Below are 21,991 nucleotides of genomic sequence, written 5' to 3'. Positions count from 1 at the left end.
ATGCTGATGCCCGGCCATCATCTCTTCCCTCCAAGATTTCATTGGTCAGAGTTGGCGACCTGGTATTAGTTATTTTTTTAATTTCCCCAAAGAATTCTAATATGCAGCCAGGGTTGAGAGCCATGAACTTTAGAATGTGATGCACTCCACTTGCTAGTTATTTCTTGTATGTTTGTTTCTTCCCCTCTCAGCTTGACTGTAAGTGCCTGGCAGGCAGGAACTGGGACTCACAAGCCAGCACATCCTCCCAAGGCCCAGTACGAGACTGGACATATTTAGGGGTGTGTTATGGGCTGAATTGTGTCCCTCAAAATTCATATGCTGAAGTTCTAACCCCCAGTACCTCAGAATGTGACTGTATTTGGAGATAGGGCCTTTAAAGAGGTGATTAAAATGAGGCCCTTAGGGTGGGCTATAATCCAATATGACTGGAGGGAGTCCTTATAAGAAGAGGAAATTTGGACACAAAAAGAGACACCAGGGATGTACAGGCACGAAGGAGAGGTCATACGAGGCCACAGCAAGAAGGCAGCCATCTGTAAGTCAAGGAGAGAGACCACAGAAGAAACCAAACCTGCCAATACCTTGATCTTAGACTTCCAGCCTCCAGAACTGTGAGAAAATGAATTTCTGTTTAAGCCACTCAATCTGGGTATTGTGTTATGGCAACCTGAGCAGACTAATACACGGGGCTTCCTTCACTCACCAGCTAGAGCGGTGTCATCTGCAAACCACAAGGATGAACAGAATTTCTAGGCATCCTGGAGGGCAGCTGTGATTTGATAAAGAAGTGAGTACCCAGTAGCCAAGAAGCGAGAGTCCTCTGAAATAATGTGATCCTGGAGAGCCCAAGAAGGTTCCAGCCTCAGACTCACCCATGTCCCCACTCCTAGCAGAATATTGTTCTCCCAGTCACATCTGCTCTGATCCTGAGGCAAAAGGATAACATGCATGGGAGCCCAGTAAGTGCACCTAGCTGGCAGCTTAACTGCCCATTCACTTGCCCCTTTCATGAAAATTAGCTTTACTCATTAAACTGAAGGGAAAAATTCAATCATGATTAACCCCACATAGAACATATTAAATTTTTTTTTGTGTTTTTGAGTAAGAAATAGAGGGAAACAGCTGAATTCTGCTTGGAGAATGAGTTAATGCAAAATCCATTTGAGGCAAGAAACTTGGATGCTGGGGGAGTTTCCTTGGGCTCTGCCGAATTCATGAAGCCACGTCAACATTTCACGGCAACGGCACCACGATAACGCCTGCGGTGCACGTAACTGAGCTCAGGACGTCAGGACCGAGGAGTGCTGGGGTTGCTGGTGTCATTATTACTATTAGTCAAATCCAGCAGGTGTTAGCGAGTGCTCCTGCTTTCATTGTCTGGGCTCAGGCATCATGAAGAGATGAGCTAGATGGTGGCTATGACCATTTGTTTTCAGGACTGCTCTGGGCACATGGGGTGTGGGGGAAACTAGGAGTGGTGAACACAGCCTCATCTCTGGAAGATTTTCAAAGCGTATATCACAGGAAGCCAGATTCAATATTTAGAGGACTTGTATGGTCTCAAGCAAACTGGGGCATGCTGGATGTGGCAGAGACTATCATAGTATCCCAATATCCATTCTTCTCTTCTGCTGAGCAGAACCCTGACTTTTTGATATGCACATTTCCCAGGTTCCTTTGTAGCTAGGTGGGGCCATGTGATTAAGTAGAATAGGCCATATAGGAGTAGAAGTGTTTTCTGGGAGTATTTAATAAATAAATAAATTTTAATACAGAAATTTTACTTGGCCTTTTGGACCTCCCAGAATCCTCCTTCTGCCAGCCTGGATTACAGATGCGATGGCTGGAGCTCAGGAGATATCCTGGACCATGAAGTAACCTTGAGTTTAAAAGCCAACTTGGAGGAAGGTAGAGAAAAGAATATGTGGTCATGGGTCCACGATGACAACATGAGGCCCCCAAATTAGTATTTTCAGACTTGCTTCACATAAAAAAGAAAAAGACTCCTATGTTCTTTAACTCTTTGTTATTTTGGAATTTCCTATTATTTCTAGTGGAACCAACTCCTAACTCTTACATTGGACACAAGTTTGATTGAAAGACTTTCACTATCTCTTGAAGCAAAACAAGCATGAATGTGAACAAATATCTGCAGAAAACACTTTAGTCTGCTCCAACTTTAGGAAAAGGAGTGGTGATTAAGAAAACATAGTCGGGAACCTGGAATCCAAGAGACATGAGTCCAAATTCCATCTCCCCCACTCACTACCATGGGTGAATTTGGACAAGTTACTAAAATGCTTGGAGCCTCCACTTCCACTCCCTTTTCTGTCAAATGGAAATAATGAGAGTAGTTACTTCATGGAGTTGTTGTGAGGATTAATTAAGGTAATACATGTAAACTGCTTAGAATAACGCCTTGCCTGTAGTTGGCATTCAATAAATGAGACACGTGCTATCATGACGAAGATGAGGGCAGCTACTGTTATTGTTGTAACTGGGGATCCTCAAGCAGCAGCTTTAGGATTTTAAAGAGTGGTCCTTGGAATCTCCATGTCTCTGCATTCCAGAAAGTTTGGCCCAGAAACACACTTGTCTAAGCCAATCTGTCTTCTTGTTCCCTTCAACGCCACCTCTGACAAAGCACACTCCTGTGGACATGGTCAGGTCAACAGGAAGCCAAGAAACCACTACATTCATTACCCGAGTTGCTGAGTATTAGACATCTGAGGGGCAGCGGCATTAGAGGAGAGTAGACATCCAAACATAACAGACCTCTCTTTTAACACTCGCTAGACTCCGAGGCCAGGGCATTCGCTGAAATGGAGTGTGATTACCAAGGACAGAGAAAGCTCCAGTCACCTGCCATCCAGGCAGTGCAGTTCCATCATGCAGAGACAGGGGTAGAAATGGTCCAAGTCTTCAATCCTAGCTGCCACAGGGAATTCTACACAAGTCAACTATGTTAATGAATGTGTGTGGGACGAGGTGAGGAGGACATTCCCCAGACCCCACAGGGAAAATATGAATGGTCTTGGAGGAGTCAAGGCTCAGGCATGTTGCACTAAGCACATAAAACAAACAAAACAGAACAACACAGAAAAGACACAGCCGAGAGAGAGAGGAACTATCAGCAGGTCCCAAAGAAAAACAAATTATTAGCAAGCAGTTCGTTTCTCTGCAAGCCAAAGGCCACATGTGCCCAATTGGTCTTTCCTTCCTCAAGCTTCATTAGAGACACAAAGAACAAGGGAAGCGCCCTTGGCAGAAACCACAAGGATATTTGGTAAAAGCATGCATTAGTCCATTTAACCCTCACTTGCAGGTATATGAATAATTCTTTCAGTTCTATTTTGCTACAGAGAAGACTGAAATTTAGTGAGTTAGAGTTGCTAAAGGTCAAGCATCTCTGAAGTGGGCAGCATATAGTCTGGTACCCAAGTATGATTAACTTAGTATTTCTTGACCCCGGCTGCACATGAGAATCACACAGATGCTTTTAAAAAGCCTCAATGGCTGGGCTCCATCCCCAGAAGAATTTAATATAAACCTCTTGGGGTGCAGTCCCAGCATAGGTGTGAATGAAAAGCTCGCCAGGGGGATGGTGGTAGAGTCCAGGCCCATACGTCCACCCCCGGTGCTGTGCTCTGGAGGTAACTGCTCTACAGTAACCACCTTTTGAGTGTCATTAGTGATTTTTTTCTTTTTAAAAAAGAAGAAAATGAAAAAACAGATCTCAGACATTCAGAGCTCTTACTCACAAGCTAATCTTACCTCCCGTTTGCAACAGCTTTGCAATCTGCAAGGCATTTTCACATATCCTATTTTAGTTGATTCTCACAAAATCCCCTGAGGTCCCTATTTTGATGACTAAGAAAGTGAGGCTTGACGAGACTGAGGAATCTGTCCAAGGCCACATGGTGGCGATTCTGTGCTCCACCTGAAGTCGCCTTAGTTTAGGTCCAGTGTACTAAACAGGCCCTATCAGGAACCCTGAACACTCGCCTATGTCTGTACATATATTTTTTTCACTTTTCCCTGGATATTTGACATTGAATTTGTGTCACAGGGGGCAGGAAGAAGTGGGGAAATAAATGAATTCTAATAAAAATGTTTGGAAACCAGATTTTCTCTTAGTAGTTGTAAGGGGGCAATGGCACTGCCAATGACAGCACAGAGAACCCTAGAGTGTGGATTTTGAGAAATATGAATGCGAGGTTCCTACTAGACATGAACATGAGTGAAAAGAAAGCAGCTAAAATGAAAACTCCTCAATGAGTCACTACTCAAGAGAGTCCACTTTCCTTAATAAGAGTGAAGAAGTATTTGAAGTTCTCTGAAACACAAAAAGCTGACCAGGCATATGGATCTTGTTGTTAGTGCCGTTGAGTTGATCCTGACTCCTAATGACCCTGTGCACAACAGAGTGGAACCCTGTTTGGTCTTGTTGTGCCATCTTCTCACCTTCCAGAGCTATATCAGACAATCGTCCGCTATATTCATAGGGTTTTCATGGCCAATTTTTTTTCAGAAATGGGTGACCAGGTCCTTCTTCCTAGTCTATCTTAGTCTGGAAGCTCCACTGAAATCTGTCTACCGTGGGTGACCCTGCTGGTATTTGAAATACCGGCGGCATAGCTTTCAGCATCACAGCAACACGCAGCCACCACAGTATGACAACCGACAGATGGGTGGTGTGGTTCCCTGACTAGGAAACAAACCTGGGCCATGGCAGTGAGAGTGCTGAGTCTTATCCACTAGACCACCAGGGCTAGGCATATGGTATTTTATGAGAAAACACATGAAGCCTGGGAACATGGCTTGGTTTAACAATTGATCAACTTCAGCTAAAAGAAATCTGTGGGATCTTATCACTCAGCTGCCTCCCAACCTGAAAGTTCTGCTTGCCCAGGTAAGACACTGCTGAGCCAACATCTTCCTCAGCTATCCTTCACTTCTCAAACAAAACTGAAGGAAGCTCCAGGCACTACACAGTGCTATTGTGCATAGAACCAGGTAAAGGGCCGAAGCTAGAAAATTCTCTTTGTGCTCAGACTGAAGGATGTTTGAACCCAGTTCTGTTACACAGAGACTTAGAGCAAGTTCATAACCTTTCCAAGCCTCATTATTTCCATCTATAAAATGGATACATTTATATCTACAGCTGGTTTCATGGGCATGTGGCCTGTGTAATTGTCTAGAACCCTGCACAGAAGCCAAGCCCATGCTTGGTTTAACGCTCTGCTGTCACTGTCTTGAAATCTTAATACTGTTTGAATAAGGGGCCCCACATTTTCATTTTGCACTGGGCCCTGTAAATCATGCAGCTGGTCCTGTTTATACTTGTCTCACAGAGTTGCCGGAAAGGACTGCAAGACGAAAGATCTGTCAGGTGCAACCCAGGCCTGGCACGTGGTAGGTGCTCAGGGAAGGTAGCCATTGTGGTCATTTTCACACTCCTGAAGCTATTGGTATGTTATTTGGCCCCTGGATACTACGTTATACATAAGATGGATGGACAGAGTCAAGTCAAACACTCAGCCAAAGTGACCAAGAGTGACCATTTTGCCCGTTAGATCATTTGCACACACTGCTGCAGAACTCTCTCAAAGCTCTCGCAAGTTGGTAATTCGTTCCCACGAGTCGCTGGCTTCCCTTCTACACGGCACTGCAGATGCAAAAGTGGATGTTCTTTCCCTCTGATGGCCTTGCTACGTAGAACGGCCATCAGGTCACCAGGTAAGTGGTCAAACAATCAAGGGAAGAGTCTATTGCCACATAGGCAAGCATTGTCTTACTTTAGAGAGGCAGCAAATATGGACCAGGAGAGAAGGACAAAAGGGAGGTTGATAAAGGGAGATGGTGTTCTTCTCTTTGACCTCTGTCTTTCTGGAGAAGATAGTTTGTAGGGCTCTTGTGTATGAAACTCATTTCTTTAGCACTGGGTATAAGCAGATCAAATCAAGAAACATTGTGCAAGCCCACACTGTCCAAGATGCTGAGAGGAGAGCACCCTGAGCTTGACCTGGGCTCAACCATGTCACCAAAGCAACTCAGCCTCCACATATCCTGTGTTTGGGGGTGGAGTACAGTTTAACACGGTGCATGACTTCTGTCTGGGAGCACTGTCAGTTAGTTACTTTCAGTGCTTCTGAAATCCAGATCTTCTCTGAAGGAAAAGACTGTCAGCCTTATGCTCTGAGTAAGCACTGCATGGAGGAAAGGGCAAGAGTGTGAACATCTGGTCTCAAGGAGGGCTGCAGTACCCCAATACTGGAAACCTCATTGCCAGGTTTTGTGGGAAGCCTATTGTGAGCTCTGTGAACGTAGAAGAAGCATTACCTGATGCCAAGCAGAAAGCAAAGCCAAGACTGAGCAAAGATCCACAACAACAAAACTCACAGCAGCAGCCAGCAATTATTGAGCCCTTAATACACGCCAGGCACTGTGTAAGAACTCAATGCTTATTATTATCTCATTAACTCTGACAGAAACTCTTGAAAGTAATTATTATTATCATCTTCATTTTCTACATAAAGAATCAAAGCTTGGAGAGGAAACTTGACTTATTCGAAGTCACGCAGTTAGTAAACATTAGAGTCTGAATTTGAACCCAGTCCATCTGATTCCAAAACCCAAACTCTCACTGCTCTCCTGGCCCCAGTGAAGGGGCCTTTCAAAGAGGCCCAGGAGGTTTGTCAACTGACTCCAGATGACAGCAGTTGCTGTTAAAATTAAGTAAAATCCCCAGTACTTCCTTTTTCTCAAATATGTTAGCTACTCTTGTAGTAAAAGAAAGTTCTAGATTCATGCCAACCATACTTCACTCCATTAAGGAGAAGACTAGGAACTTAAAATTTCACTACAACCTTTCTCTTTCTCCCACCAAACTGTTTGAAAGGAATATCCAAGAGGGAAAAGGTAAAAAAGTGATTTTGTTAAAGAAGTTGAAAAATATGCTTTCAAATGAGAAACACGTGTGTGATTATTCTTCTTTTTGTCTCCACCCCCACCAAGTTGAAAACAAGCTAACAAGATACAAATGTACACATCCACATAAAGATACGAAAAACCAGTGTTGCCCTGGGTGGCACAGAATCCAGAAGCTGCCCTGGGACGCTTGAAGAAGTCATGGAAAACTCCATAGCAACCCAAGCGCAGCTCCAAGCAGAGTTTTCAAGCATGTGCACAATGATTCCCGGCAAAAAGGAAAAAAAAAAATCTGTACTTGAATTTTAAAGAGGGAATAGAGCAGAAGTGAACACTGCTACAGGCAAGCCTGAGAGCAAGTGTGTCAGAGATTGCAGGGGTGCTGGAGTTAGGCCAATTTTTTATATCTTTTTTTTTCTCTCCTTCTGGGACAAACAAGCTATGGAATCTCAAAAATTGGGTCATCATTTTTGAATTCCCTGCTTTCAGCACAGCACTCAGTTGGTCTTGTTGACTGGCATAAAAGTCCGATTTCTGAGCTAACACTTCCTGGCCATTCAGCTTCAGGGGAGTAATAAACTGGGGGACCACCTTTCCCACTGGCAGCCAATGTGCAATGGTTCTCACAGGCCAGCTAAGGTCCCTCCTTGTATTTCCTGCTATTATATATTTAATAGCATCAAATATGCACATTAAAGCACCACTTCAAAAGCCACCATTCTTTCTGGGAGGCCAATAGACGGGAAATAGTAATGACCCGGGGAGTCATTACTGGCATCCTGATCTCCTGGGGTGATGGCTCTTCCCACAGGCTTTGGTGTTCCCAAGAGCACGGCTGGTCTGCTCATGAGGGACAGGGCTCCGAGGGGAAGCTGTCCTACACAAGCTCCACTTAGGGTCAATGAGAGCTCTCACGAGTCAGGCGAGTAGTACCTGCCACCACAGGGATTTGGGGTCATCTGGGTTTTCTTCTATTAACAGATTTAAACTTACCTCCCTCTGGGAGCAGGTTTTGAGACTTTCACTTGATTTTCTAAAATTATATCAACAAGTCTCTAAACATCACTTTTCATCCCTGAGTTCCAGATTTCTAGCAAGCTTCCCCAGTTTGTCAACGTGAGACAAAATACACTCCTCCTTTCTGACCCAGTGAAAATGTTTCTACTTCTTTGCAACCACTTGCTTGAGACTGATATAATTGTGTCCCAGTGCAGGCTCCGACTTCAATATTGGCCTCCAATAAACTCTATGTTGGGTGAACAGGAAACTCATTGTGAGCTGAGTTTCTAAGACCCTTAACACTCATGCAAGAGGCATCGAATTTCAGCGAGATCATCTGGAGCATGAACACAAGTACGAACCAGCCATGGGGTCAAGTCTGGGCTTGCTTTATTTGACCTTGGTTTGTTTTATTTTATTTAGGCAAACTTTTTCGGGGGGTGCAGGGGACCATAAAAATCCTTACCTTTTAAAGGAGCCCATTGTTAACAATTTGTTCATCACAGCTCCCTCCACCTCACCAAAAAAGTCTCCAGTCTGCAGGGAAGCAAAGAAGACCCATGAGGAAGTGTAGATAAATAATGTGCCCAAACACCAGAGAAGAAGTAAAAATGGACACAGTCTGTGTCCTGGAGCTGACAGGAGCAAAAGGCAGGTTTTCAGGGCTACTGTTACATAAAAGTGGAAAAGGTCTTAATAGTCATGAGAAGTTATAGGATTACAGAGCAAACTGGTAAGCAGATGTGAATGTTCCACAATACACGGCAGGGGTGGTGGGTGGTGGCATTGCATAACATGTGCTGAGTGCTGGAATTAAAACACACATGCACACTTGTGCACACACGCACGCGTGCACGCACGCACACACATCCATCCCATTACCCTTGAATGGAGTAGGCATTAATCTGCATGCAATCTCTTGTGATTAAAACACTATTTCATACAGATAGAAACAGGCTGTGAAAGGGCTTCCTAAGCAGTAATAAAAAGAATTGTTTATAATTCCTGGATGACCTGTTTAGGGAAATATAGCAGTCCTCTTCATCGGCCCTATAAATTTCCTACCTTTCTCAAAATCACTTTCTGAGGAACACCCTCATTTTGTCCATAGGCAGTTAACATGTTGACAAAGAATAAGGCCACCCAGCCCCTCGAGGAGACAGCACAGCCATCAGAATTCTAACGGCATACCCCTTCTCTGGGGCTGTCTTCAGGGTTTTTGAGGCCTAGCAGTCCTTCCCTACCACCAGGACGATGTTTTTGCAAGTCTAGTTCTTGGTTCTGGACGAGACTTGCAAACTCTGAATGGTGGAATGAAGGATTAACATCCTCTTGCATCCCTCAGACTGCTGGGGCCACCATCATCAGTGTCCCATGGTGTAGGGTGTACGTAGTACAGCAGAACAGAACTCAGGGCAACAGCCTCCCACTGCCAATACCCTGGAATGAGCCAGTGTAGACCAGTAGAGAATCTCCATCTCAACTGTGGGTGCTTTGAGGATTTATAACTTTTGTGTGGGTGGGTGGAGGGCATTACACTCAGAGCCCAAATTACATAAATTCCATAGGCTTTGTATTAACTAAATCCTGATTTCATTACAACCAAGCGGCCTCAAGCACGCTCCTGGCTGTTTTCAGGCAGAAATGCATGTATAGACTTTGCCAAAAAGTCAAGAAAGAGAGGAGGAAGAAGAAGGAAACAATATTTCCCTGACAATATCAAGCATTGCCTTTTCGCTCCAGGGGCACTTGGAACTCTGGGAAAACTCTGTGGGTGTGTGAGGCCGCTAGGAGCAAGAAAGACATTTGTATTTCATGTGTGTTAATATGCCAGTGTCAATGGAATTGGTTGTTAGACGAAGAAGAATTATCCTAATTGGGGCACAGGAAACCAGACAGCATCCAACAAGCCCAGGCAAAGCAGACCAGCAGGCTCCCTGGGTAATGCTGCAGGCCTCCTCCACCCAGACATACAGCAGGGAACAAAACCCACAGGTAGCGGCCACAGCTTTGTCAGACTGGTTCATTTTGTTGGCTAGTCCAGTTCTCACCACTGGAAGACATCCACCACACCCTTCCCGCCCCAGGGTCAGGTTCCTATCTCAGCCCTTCACGATTACGGCAGGAGGACAGAGTTCCTCCTCACAGGTGATTAATTTGGGTTCTTGCTCCATCAATTCTTGAATGTGTCTTGGTGTTTCTCCTCCCAGCCAATGGGCATATTACCATAGGCCTATGGACTTTCCTACTCCCAAGAGACTGGCTTTGTTTCATGGGCTCATTCTTCCTATCTAATGTCCTTCAACTGTCCCATGTCCAGTGATGTTCAGTGTTTGAGGTGATGGGGTGTGGGCAGTTTGAGTCTCAGTAGTGTAATTTTTTACCCATCAAAGGTGCATTTAAAATCCCAATACATTCTCATGGATAAGAGGGGAAACTGAAGCACAATTCCACACGTTACCTGGAGGCAACATTTATAAATTACCAAGCCATTAAGCTCAGACCCTAAGGAGGCACACTTGGACAATTAACTAATTTATTAGGCATTAACAGGCCTATTGTACAGTTGACTACTAAAGAATTTTAAAAGATTTAAATGGGACTTCATTATAAAATGCTAGTATCTTTAAATAATAGAGTTAGAAGAAGCCGTATGTAGTCAGCCATCCTCCTTTTACAGAGCCAGCCAGGAGGCCCAGGCAGGTTGAGTGGTGTGCCCAAGATCCCAAAACTGCTCAAGACAGACAGCTCACACCAGAAACCATCTGCTTCTGCCTCCGGTGTTAGTTTATTACACCATACTGCTAAACTTGTCTGTATTTTACCTTTTTAAATATGCTAAATAATTTCTAATTTCAGAAATTTTTTGTTTTAATGCAAAGTTTTAATTTTAAATTTTTTTTTAGTTTTAATGCACAAAGTTTTAAAGAGATCTCCGGGGCCGGCCCCGTGGCTTAGCGGTTAAGTGTGCGTGCTCCGCTGCTGGCGGCCTGGGTTCGGATCCTGGGCGTGCACCAACGCATCACTTCTCCGGCCATGCTGAGGCCGCGTCCCACATACAGCAACTAGAAGGATGTGCAGCTATGACATACAACTATATACTGGGGCTTTGGGGGGAAATAAAATAAATAAATAAAATCTTAAAAAATAAATAAATAAAAGTAAGCATTCTTTAAAAAAAAAAAAAAAAGAGAGCTCCGTTTCTCTATTACAATGGTATTGATTTTAACTCATTTTGATTTCCCAATACAGTGGAGCTTTCTATGCTCAGTTTGGTTTCTTTCCATTTCGTTTCCTCCTGCTCCCACACTGCACACAGCTCAATCAAATGAAGAACATTCTTCATCTATCTCTGGATCCTTGTCCTTCAGTATTGAGAGCCCAAGCTAATCCTTGAACTCAGATAACTGATTTTTAAAAAGCAAAAACCAGAAAGAAAGCCATAAAGAATAATTATGCAGGAATATTTGTATATTATATAGATATATATCTGTGCTGTGTGTATATGTATATTATATATAAAGATGAAATATCAAAATATCAAAAGGAGGAAACTTCCTTAAAATTGTCCAAACTCTTTAAGGCACCTCCATGCTTGAGGCAAAGAGTTGTATAAATTGAACATTTTATGAGGGAGAGAGCAGACCCTGGCCTTTGCTGCCTGCCCCCAGCCCCCCACTGGGAGGTAAAAACTCTTTGGGGCCTGCTGAGAAGTAGGTTGTGACGTTCTTAGAGGGATGGAAATAAGGTTTTATAATGTCCTGTTATTACCCCTTAAATATAGATCATTGTCTCCAAGTTTCAACACCATAATTTGTTCCCCCTGACACAAGCACCATCTGAGCTCCTTACTTTGAGTTGGTAGAAATTTCTCACTCACCTGTGTGTAGTCTTCAGATACCAGAATAAATCCATTATTGTCTATGAGGTAACAGTTCACAGTCTAGAAAATAAAAATACCGCAGTTTCAACTTTGGATCCTCAGACTGTTTTTACACGAAATGACGTACTTCCAACCTGAGAGAAACCTATTTTAGGTTGTTTTGGGGGAATTGGAAACGCCTGCTGGCTCTACTTGTTAAGGCCATGGTTAAGCTAACCCCAGTGTTTACTTTGCAAAACTCACAAACAAAAATAAAATACCAAGCAAACCTTGAACAACCCAAATTAGGATAAAAAGAATATACATTAAAAAATTATTAATTACAGTTTGTTTTTCTTTTTTTTCGTTATAGACTCGAATAATTTTTCCCAGGAACAAAGTGTTCAGAGGCCCCTAAGCCTGTATTCATAGCAGTTGAAGAGCAGGCTGTTTTGAAAGCAAAACGCCAGCACAATGTCATTACTCTAATGATGTATTAATGAAAACACCGTGTCAGCTCAGAAGACCATCAGGGGACCAGGTAATATTTTTTAATTTGTTCATAGACTTAGGCAGGGGGGAAGGGGCAGACTTCTGTTAAAGGGGCCCCTCAGGCCTCCTAAAGGTTTTCAAACTGTGTTTTTAATTGGGAGCTGGATTTGGGGGCAGGGCTGTCAGCTTTTGGTAGCTCAGACTTATAAATTGTAGAAAGCAAGGTAAGCCCAAACCTCAGCTTCCCCCACACTACTTTAATCTCAAGTGAATGATTTGCTACAGGCTAAGTTTTAATTACAGTGCTGTGGAGTTTAAATTTAAGATTTAATTCCATCCTTGATGTAACTCAGTTTCTATTTATTGCAGCTTTACATACTGACTGCAACATTTAATTTGTAACATATCTTTACCCTGAGCTAAAATCCCCCTAGCTCCAGGCCACCGCAGGGCTGGCATTTTCTGGGACATTTACCTGTCCACGGAGTTGGTTTTAGTCAGGCACAAAAGTACAGCAGTGAGTTGGTCAGAAAGATTCACCCTTTATTACTAGGCAGTGGTGGAGAATCATTAGAAAATTAAAAGCCCTACTAGCACCTTTCATAAAAGAGTTGGCTGCTTTGGTGAGCAATATAGTTTCTCTCAGTTATCAAAAGGGGCCAGATGAATGACTTGGGTAACCTGGTCCCAATCTTGCTATGTGAAGAAGCTCTTAGCTGCATCGACACTACATTGGCCCTGGTAGGAATCTTGACAAGCTTTCTCTATTTTTAGGAGACAGCATTATGGAAGCCATCTAATAGAGTTGTGCTGTCTAATATGGCAGCCACCAGCTACATGCAGATTTAAATTTATTTATTTTTTTTGCTGAGGAAGATTTGCCCTGAGCTAATACCCATTGCCAATCTTCCTCTTTTTGTATGTGAGTTGCTGCCACAGCATGGCCACTGACAGACAAGTGGTGTAGGTCTGTGCCCAGGAACCTAACCCGGGCTGCCGAAGCAGACCACACCGAACTTAACAACTAGGCCACTGTGGCTGGCCCTAAACTTAATTTTTAAGTTAGTTAAAATTAAATAAAATTGAAAATCCAGTTCCTTGGTTGCACTAGTCACATCTCGAGTGCTCTGCCCTACCTGTGCAGTGATTATACTTTTGGACATTTCCATCACTGTAGAAAGTTCTTTTGGACAGCAATGTTTTTTTTAGCTCACACTAGTACTCCAATGAGTTATAACCCAGTCTACATTGGCTCATATTAGACAAATCCATATCCTTCTTTATATGAATGTCATGATCCTCATTTTGCAAATATAGACACTGAAGCAAAGGGAGGTTAACCTCCAATCAATAAACACATGTCGATAGAGAAGTGGCCTCCATATTTGGATATTGCTATCCATATCCTCACAGTTGCATAGAGAATCAAAAATCATCATAACCCACCTCCATCCTTAACTATAAAATTAACTCCCAGTGAAACATGCCTAGCCAATTAGCAGTCTTGCTATTACACCTACATATTTGCTCATATCTCTCTGTTCATCTAATGTTGTAAATATTGGACAATACAGGGCAGGTACAAGGCTAACCGATTATAAAGTCACTGAAAATCTTGAGAAAGAGGCAAGATTTCATGAAGTTCATGAAAGTGATGTTGGAGATCAGCTCTAATCACACAGGAAGCCATTCGCACATTAGGATCTGTCAGAGGTAACACACGAAGAAAAAAAATCACCACAGATAACATGAAAGATGCTTCCAATGAGAATGATTTCAAAAGCAAGGAACTAAGAGATGCTCCCAGGAACATAGATCAAACTACTATATTTGACTTCCCTTTCATTCTGAGAAAATCAAATGTAAGGTGAAGGATTCTATATTGTGATTTTCATAATTTATCAGAAACATTATATTCCCTACTCCCAAACCCCACTAAATTTGTTTCCTTGTTTGGAGAATTTGATTACAACTGCAATTATAACCTACATTTTTAAAATAAATATATTTTTACAATTTCCACTTTAGAGACAATGCTTCAATGAAACGCTTTATTATTTGCTGTAAATGTTTGGTTCTTTTCCTGCTCTCATTTCTTGGAAATGAGGACCTCTGTGCTCCTTCTAATGGCCAGCACTGGGTGGAATGGGGGTGAGACTGGCCATTAGGAGACTCACTCTCAGGTATCCACCCTTGCTCCCACTCTTCCCATGTGGAAAGAACAGCAGGGAGAGTTCTAGAGCAGGGGAGAAGGCTGTTTCAACTCAGAACTTGGAAACCCAAGATGTAAAAATAGAAAGATGGCAAACTTGGGAGAATGCCAGTTAAAAACTATCACACAAGGAAGTTTTTCATAAAACATGCGATCCTCTCTAATAATAATAATAATAATAATGAGGAAGAAGAAGGAGAAGGGAGAAGGAGAAGGGGGAGGAGGAGGGGGAAGAGGAGGAGGAGGGGGGAGGAGCAGGAAGAGGAAGAGGAAGAGGAAGAAGAGGAGGAAGAAGAATGGCAGCTACAGGAGGACATCAATTTATGCAATCCTTAGTTGTCACACTGTCAAGTAGGCATTATCTTCTTGGACAGAGAAAACTGAGGCCCAGAGATGCTACCTTCCCCAAGGTCACACAGTGAAGCACGCGGGACATGAATCCAGCGCTATGTGACTCCAAAGCTTCCTCTGGTCGACCCCCTCTACCTTCCCAAAGACAACGGAACGTAGTTAGGGCCCCGGGGTCATGCCTGTTCATGGAAGGCTTTCCTTGTTGGAAAAAGGCAATCCCTCGACATACGTATAGCTAAGGATAGATCTCATCTGCCACATGTTACCAAAGGCAACACAGCAAATGACAGAAAAATCAGCCAGACCAGTCAATGCACCAAGTGCCTGAGGTGTTATTATTATGGCTGAAAACAAGCAAAACCACCAAAAGTGACTGGTGTCTTGAGGCAGTTTGGTCAAGTGGTATTGACCCCAATTGCAGGTTCCTCAACTTTCCAAGCATACAATTCTTTTTTGTGTGTGTGAGGAAGATCAGCCCTGAGCTAACATCCAACGCCAATCCTACTCCTTTTGCTGAGGAAGATTGGCCCTGGGCTAACATTCGTGCCTATCTTTCTCTACTTTATACGGGACGCCACCACAGCATGGCCTGACAAGCGGTGTGTTGGTGTGCACCTGGGATCCAAACCTGCAAACCCTGGGCTGCCTAAGCAGAGCATGCGCAATTAACGGCTGCGCCACAGGGCCGGCCCCCAAGCACACAATTCTTAAGCTAATATCTGAAACCAAGAGACTTAACCAGAAACAGCTTAGGAGGATTTTCTGTACATCCCCATCACTTGCTAAGGAACAATCTGTGGAAGAAAAAAAACCCATTATAGGCTAGAGTCTAAAAATACACTTGATGATCCACTCAATTTGGTGAGATTATTCTATATCCTACCAGTTGGTGATGGGAAGAGGAGCAGGAGGAGGGCTGGCCAAGTCTCCCAGAGGACTGTGTGCCTAAGCTCCCACTTCCTCCAAAGGTGCCCCACAGTTTGCTTCAGCACAGGGGCATGATCTCTTGGGTAAGGGCTGGGGAATAGCATTTGTTTCTTCTATGCTGAGTACCAATTGGCATTTACTTCTTGGACCATGCTTCCATTTAACACTTTTTTAATTCATTTTTTCCCCCTTAAATTAGGGTTCCGTGACAGGAACTTGGTGGCGGAGAAGATGCCATACTGTACTTTTATGGGCCTGTTTGAATTTCAGGGTTACACTGATTATAAAAAGACTTGGCCATTCTATTAAGTGAGAAACAGATACTGCCAACACTGTGATTTACAAATCACTGAGAAAATCACAGGTCAGAAGCAAGGATGCTGTGTCATTGATGTAGACATGGGTCTACATTCTACTGAATACATTCTACTGCATCCGAAAGGTGCCATTTAGTTTCCAGTATAGGCAATACCGCTATGTTAGGTAAATTTAGTCACCGTGATGACTTCCTAAACAGACCTCCCTGCCAACCACCACTTGGATTAAATGGTTTTTGGGAAGTGCAGTGGAGTGGAGTAAGCCCACTGGAGTTAGGTGAGCAGAGTACAGGGTTATGGAATAGTCAGGACAGAATTAGGCAGATTCCAGTCTGACCAATTGTTTTCTCTGTCTTTTTAACAATAAATAATATTCAATTGCCTTCTCCATACTCTCCCTCCAGTAAAAGGAAATAGAGGAGACATTTTCTCAGTTTTTTCTCACTGTGATACTTTTGCCCCAGATTAAGCCAAACATCTCAGTAGGTGTCTGCCCATCACCCTGTCCCAAGGGTAGACTGACAGGCAGAAGGGCCTGGAGAAATCAGGAGCTCTAAGCTTTGACAGCAATTGTAAATGACTACTCCACAGCCACCTTTGACAAAACATCTAGGGATGAGGTTGTTTCAAAAAGGCAGAGATAAAGACAGAGAAGGAGAGAGGCAGAAAGAAGTTGTTTTTTTAAAAAAGACATCTTTAACTATTTGATGACTAACTATTGCTCAGAGACATCTGACTCTGGGTTGCAGAGGCAGATCAGGTAGATACATGAGGTGAGGGCCCAAAACCAGGCCATGGGCACTGGGCTGTCACAGATAGTAAGGAAAGCTGGTGGGAGTGAGAAACAGTCACCGAGCTGTGTTAACTGGAAGGTGGTATTAGCCCTGAGGCTAAGATACTAGCTTGAGAATCAGAGACTCTGACATTTGCTACCAGTGTGACCTTGAGCAAAGTCTTTTAACACTCTGAGTCTCAGTTTTCTTATCTGAAAGATGGAGATAGAACAACTATTAAGTAGGGTTGTTGAGAAGATTAAGTAGGAGGGTGAGTGGGAAGTGCTGAGCACAGTGTAAACTGCACAGTGCATAGAAGGTCCTCCAAGAACCTGTGCTGACATCCACTCAGCAAATGACGTTTACCAGTCACCTACTACGTGTCATCGTTATAAGTATCCCAATGCTACAAATTTAGAGTTTCTCAGAAAGGGAGGCTGTTCCATAGCTCATAGCAAGAGGTTGTGCAGGCAGGTTGGCTGAGCTTTGTTGCTTTTTGTTTTGCCTTTGTTGTGGGGGGTGCTTTTTTTTGTTTTGATTGTTGCAGGCTGAGCAATGACTTGAAACAACTCACTTAGAAGCCAGTATTGTATTGCCTGTTGTTTTCATTTGTGATGAGAGAGAGAGAGAGAAAGAGAGGGAAGAGGGAAGAGGGGAGCTGGGTTCTTACATCTGAGAATGGGACCTGTGTCTCCGCATCACAGGCGTGCAAAGGGGCCACTCCTTACTACCTTCTCTCCAGGTCTCACAATCTGATCCTTAATATTTCAGCTGTGGAACAGACTGACCCTTATTTCACATCACTTGATGTATCTTTTCATCATAGATCAACTACCGTATCAAAATACTGTCTTTTGAAAAATTTATTACAAAGGGGTAACTTAGGAAAGAAGTACTTGGTAGGAGTCACCTGTGCTCTTGCCCTCAATGGCTATTCCAACGACCCTCAAATCCACTACCGGCTGGGCTGGGTGGTTCTGGAAATGGAAGCACCTGGCAAGTTGGATTTTGCCCTTCACCCAGCCCGTCATACTTCAAGGAGGTCTTTCAGATTCCAGGGGAAATGCCTACAAGGCCTTACAAAGTCTAATCATGATTATTAATCTCCATTCCTTTGGAACAAAAGAGGTTAGTAGCTGAATTTGAAGACGAAATCGTTCATCCACTCACTGCCCTCACCTCCTCCAAATGCCTCAGTAGGGGAGAACCTTCTCATCTCCCACTGTCTTTGCAAAATACTGGTGCCCTCATCAGGAGATGGTGGCCATTGGAAAGGTGAGTGGAGAAGAGAATGAAAAGAGTAAGGAGACAATGGTTCTTGTGGGTCAGACTGAGACCAGAGTGGGCCTGGCCTTCCTTCTTCCCTTCTGTCCGAATGTCAACCATGTTTCCATGTTTCCACCTTTGCCACCTCAGCACAGTGCACGCAGGTGGTGATCTCTGCTTGTAAAGCACTTCTCATGCTCTGGGCATTGTCTTCAATGTCATCTCCTTCTCCATCTGCAGTTGACTTAAATGTTACCTCCTCAGAGAAGCCTTCCCTGACCACCTTGTGTTAGTTTAATTCACAGCATTCCTCACAGTTGATAATCACACATGCTTATCTCCCCTGCTAACCAGTTAGCTCCTGGAGGACAAAGGCCCATTTCTGACTCTGCTTCCCATTGAATCCCCAGTGGTCAGAGGGACCAGGCACATAGGAAGGGCTCAGTAAACATGTCTTGTAGGAATGAGTGAATGTATGAAGTGCTGTCTCTGTACTCTGAAGTTAACACTCTCCCTGGGAGAAATGGAGCTCCTTAAAAGTCTTTAGTCAGGCTCAGAGCCAGGCCCTCCAGGTCACGTGGCTCAGGCACTGCCTGGGCCAACCAAAGATATAGCTCTACAAGATGAGAAGACATCTGGCCATACCAACTCCACCCACCAGCCCAGGGCACTCCAGCCAAAGCCCAGGGAGTCCATTGATGGGGGAGACTGAGGGGCTGGAGTGGATCCAAGGCAAAGTGTGTCTGATAAGTCCGAGGAAGCTGGGCCAGGTCTTCAGTGCAGAGAAGCCAGAAGCGTGTGAACTTAATGAGCCCCCACAGCTGTTTTTAATGGGGACCTGATCACTTGAGGGCAGTTGGGGGAGAGGAGGGACATGGTCTCAAAGGCTTAATTAAAAGTTATGGAAGGAGAATGACACATGGAAAGAGTCTGCTGAAAGGTTGGAAAGGGGCCTCAGTGGGAAGGCAGGGCTGGCTTTTCCATTTAAAACTATGTCAATTGGTTGCCTGAAGCAAAACTTAGAGTCAAAAGGGGAAATGGATGGCAGTTTCAAAGTGCAAAATGAGGACATTCGAGCATCAGATCAAGTTCAGAAATCAGAGCAAATTCAATGCCTAATTTTCAAAGTTTGTGAACCTGTAAATGACATTTGAATGGGGGTTTATCCCAGTGGCTGCTAAAGGAGATCATTAGCAGCGAGGAAGGCATTGTACCTTGTGCTTACTGTGCCAGGGGAAATTGTCAGTCACTTCAAGTGCATAAGCCATTGCTGTCTGAGGCTTTACATTCAGGTGAACCACTACTCTAACGGAAGAAAAAGTCTGCAGACATTTTCAGTTTATAGGTAACAGTTATTGAGTGCTTACCATTTGCCAGGAGCTGTGCCATGTATTTTTCATATATCATCTCATTCATTCCTCACCATTATTCTGTGACGTGGATATTTCTATCCCCATTGTAGAGTTGAGGAAATTAAGGCACAGAGAGGTTTAAAAACTTGCCCAAGGTTGCACAGTTTATTACTATCAGAGTCACAGTTTGAAGCTATTCTAACTCCATAACCTGCACTTTTAACGACCATGCTATACCACCTGTAAAATCAGTCATTGAACAGTAGACATATATTGGATGTTTCTAACTCCAAGTGGGGATTCATTTCCACTTTAAAAAAATATGCTAGGGCCGGCTCCGTGGCTTAGCGGTTAAGTGCGCGCGCTCTGATGCTGGCGGCCCGGGTTCGGATCCCGGGCGCGCCCCGAGGCACCACTTCTCCGTCCAACGCGAGGCCGAGTCCCACGTACAGCAACTAGAAGGATGTGAACCTATGACATACAACTATCTACTGGGGCTTTGGGGGGAAAAACTGAATAAATAAAAAATTAAAAAAAAAAAATATGCTAATTTTAATTGTGAATTTGATGACTATTCTAGTTGTCATTTCCACTTGTTTGCATATGTGAGGGTACACAGAGGCGGAGTGGGTTGTAGGAAGATTACTGCCTCTGGCTTTATTCATCAAATGGTTTAACCAACTATCCATTTACTATCCAACTAACCAACTAGTAACCGACTTATCAACCAACCAGTCACCCACCCAATGAGCCAACTAACCAATCAATCAACCAATGAACCACCTCTCCAAACCACCATCCATCCCACCAGCCAACAACCATACAGTCACCCAACTAACCAATGAACTATCTTCAGTTCTCTTACTGTAAATTAGGATTAATAATTATACCTACCGTGCAAGTAAAGGACTTAACGCAGGGCCTTGTGACACTGATTAATCAATATTATTTTTGAGCTGTGTTGTTATTGAGCCAAACACTCCAAAATGACAATAAATGTCTCAGAGACAGAGGAGAGGTTTGAGGCCATTTGACTATCCTATGAACAGCATCCCCAAAATTACTGAATTGGTGTTGATCATAAAATGTCACAGCGTGCTCTTTCCTAAAGGAAAATTAGTTTTGATCTGATGGTCAGAAAAAGTTGTTAGTTTCTGCTAAAAAGCTGATTGACTGGCTTTTATTCTTTGGATAGTGACTCATATAATAATTATGATTTTATTTTTAAATTGGTAGCCAGACCTTCAGAGACTGAGCATTGTGTGTTTTAACTTCATCTTGGACTCCCTTTTATATTTCTCTGTTTGTTTTTCATTTACCTACTTTTTTGAAATCTAATTCTAATCTATATTTTCTGTGTTGGAATAATGTTTGGTTGGGATTTCTTTAAACTTTGTGGTAACCAGAAGGAATATAAATATGTGACGACTTACAAGTTCTAGTTTATGTTTTGACTAACGTTTAGCTAACCCTGAGAGAGACTGGCTACCCAAGCCCAAGTTAACAGGCCACTACACAACTGCTCACTCCAAAACACAGGGCAGAGGGTATGCGGGATTGAATGCTGTAAAACACAAGTCTGATGGGCACACTAATGGTAGTGGTACATTTTTTTCTTCTGTTGTTATATGTGGGATTCAAATTCCTCCTCCCAGAGAGAAAGAGAGACAAAGAGAAAGGAAGGAAGGGAGGAAAAGGATTTGTAGGAGGGAAACACTATGCTAAAACGAAAGATTCTGAGTTTTCAACTCCTAGTTTTTCAGTTCATTTATTACGTGAATTAAGCAAGTCATCTAATTTCTCTGACCCTCAGTTTTCTCATCTGCAAAACAGGACGATAATTCCTACCTATTTCATTGGGTTGTTATGAGGATAGAAAGAGATAACATACAGGGAAAAAGCTTTGAGAATTGTAATGTGAGCTTCAAATGGCAGTAATTTGTATTATTTCTTATAAAATGCCAAAATTCCAATAGTGCTGTCCATGGGGCATTTAAAGCACATTTCTCCAGCTCTTACAAAAGATCTGATTTGGGGGAAAAGAGAAACAAAGCAAATGTCCTTGGGTTTTTGGAGGCTGGCCCAGAGCCATCTGTCAGACCTGGCTCTGTTTTAGCGGCATCCCCTCTGTGAGAGAGCACCCTCTGTCACCTCCCCTTGGCCAGGGCAGAAACAAGGCCAGGAGGCCCTCTTACCTCATCATCGCAGCTGATGGAGCATTTGCCATCCAGAGAGGCACACTGTGTGGAGGGAGAGGGGAAAGCAAGGGAAAACATGTTACTTGGACATCCCAGTGTCTGCTATGGCTGCCACTTTGCTGCTAGAGGACAAGCCATCAAAGTCCTTGCCTGTTACGCAAATACCAAATTTCATCCAAATGGAATGCTCCAAGGTGTGTCTTGCCTGCTCTCTCTAGGATCAATACCAACTCCAAATAGTAATATAAAAGACAATCTTGGGGGGAGGCTGGCTCTTTTTCATTTTAATTTATGTTGTCATTCAATATT

General features: G+C 43.4%; 1 protein-coding gene across 1 annotated transcript in view; it reads right to left on the bottom strand.

Annotated features, from left to right (window-relative positions):
• Window positions 1–21,991, bottom strand: part of CACNA2D3 (calcium voltage-gated channel auxiliary subunit alpha2delta 3) — an 838,936-nt gene that overhangs the window by 61,331 nt on the left and 755,614 nt on the right. The window contains exons 28-30 of the mRNA XM_087431193.1: window positions 21,680–21,724; window positions 11,813–11,875; window positions 8,399–8,469 (exon numbers count right to left, since the gene is read on the bottom strand). Coding sequence (XP_087287319.1) covers window positions 8,399–8,469; window positions 11,813–11,875; window positions 21,680–21,724 — 179 coding nt within the window. The remainder of the gene's footprint in view (window positions 1–8,398; window positions 8,470–11,812; window positions 11,876–21,679; window positions 21,725–21,991) is intronic.

The sequence above is a fragment of the Ceratotherium simum genome, chromosome 5 (assembly GCF_057802395.1).
Source record: "Ceratotherium simum simum isolate JZ-2026a chromosome 5, ASM5780239v1, whole genome shotgun sequence".
NCBI lineage: Eukaryota > Metazoa > Chordata > Mammalia > Perissodactyla > Rhinocerotidae > Ceratotherium > Ceratotherium simum.
Note: the sequence above shows the minus strand (reverse complement) of the source record. Positions and strands in the feature narration are given on the sequence as shown.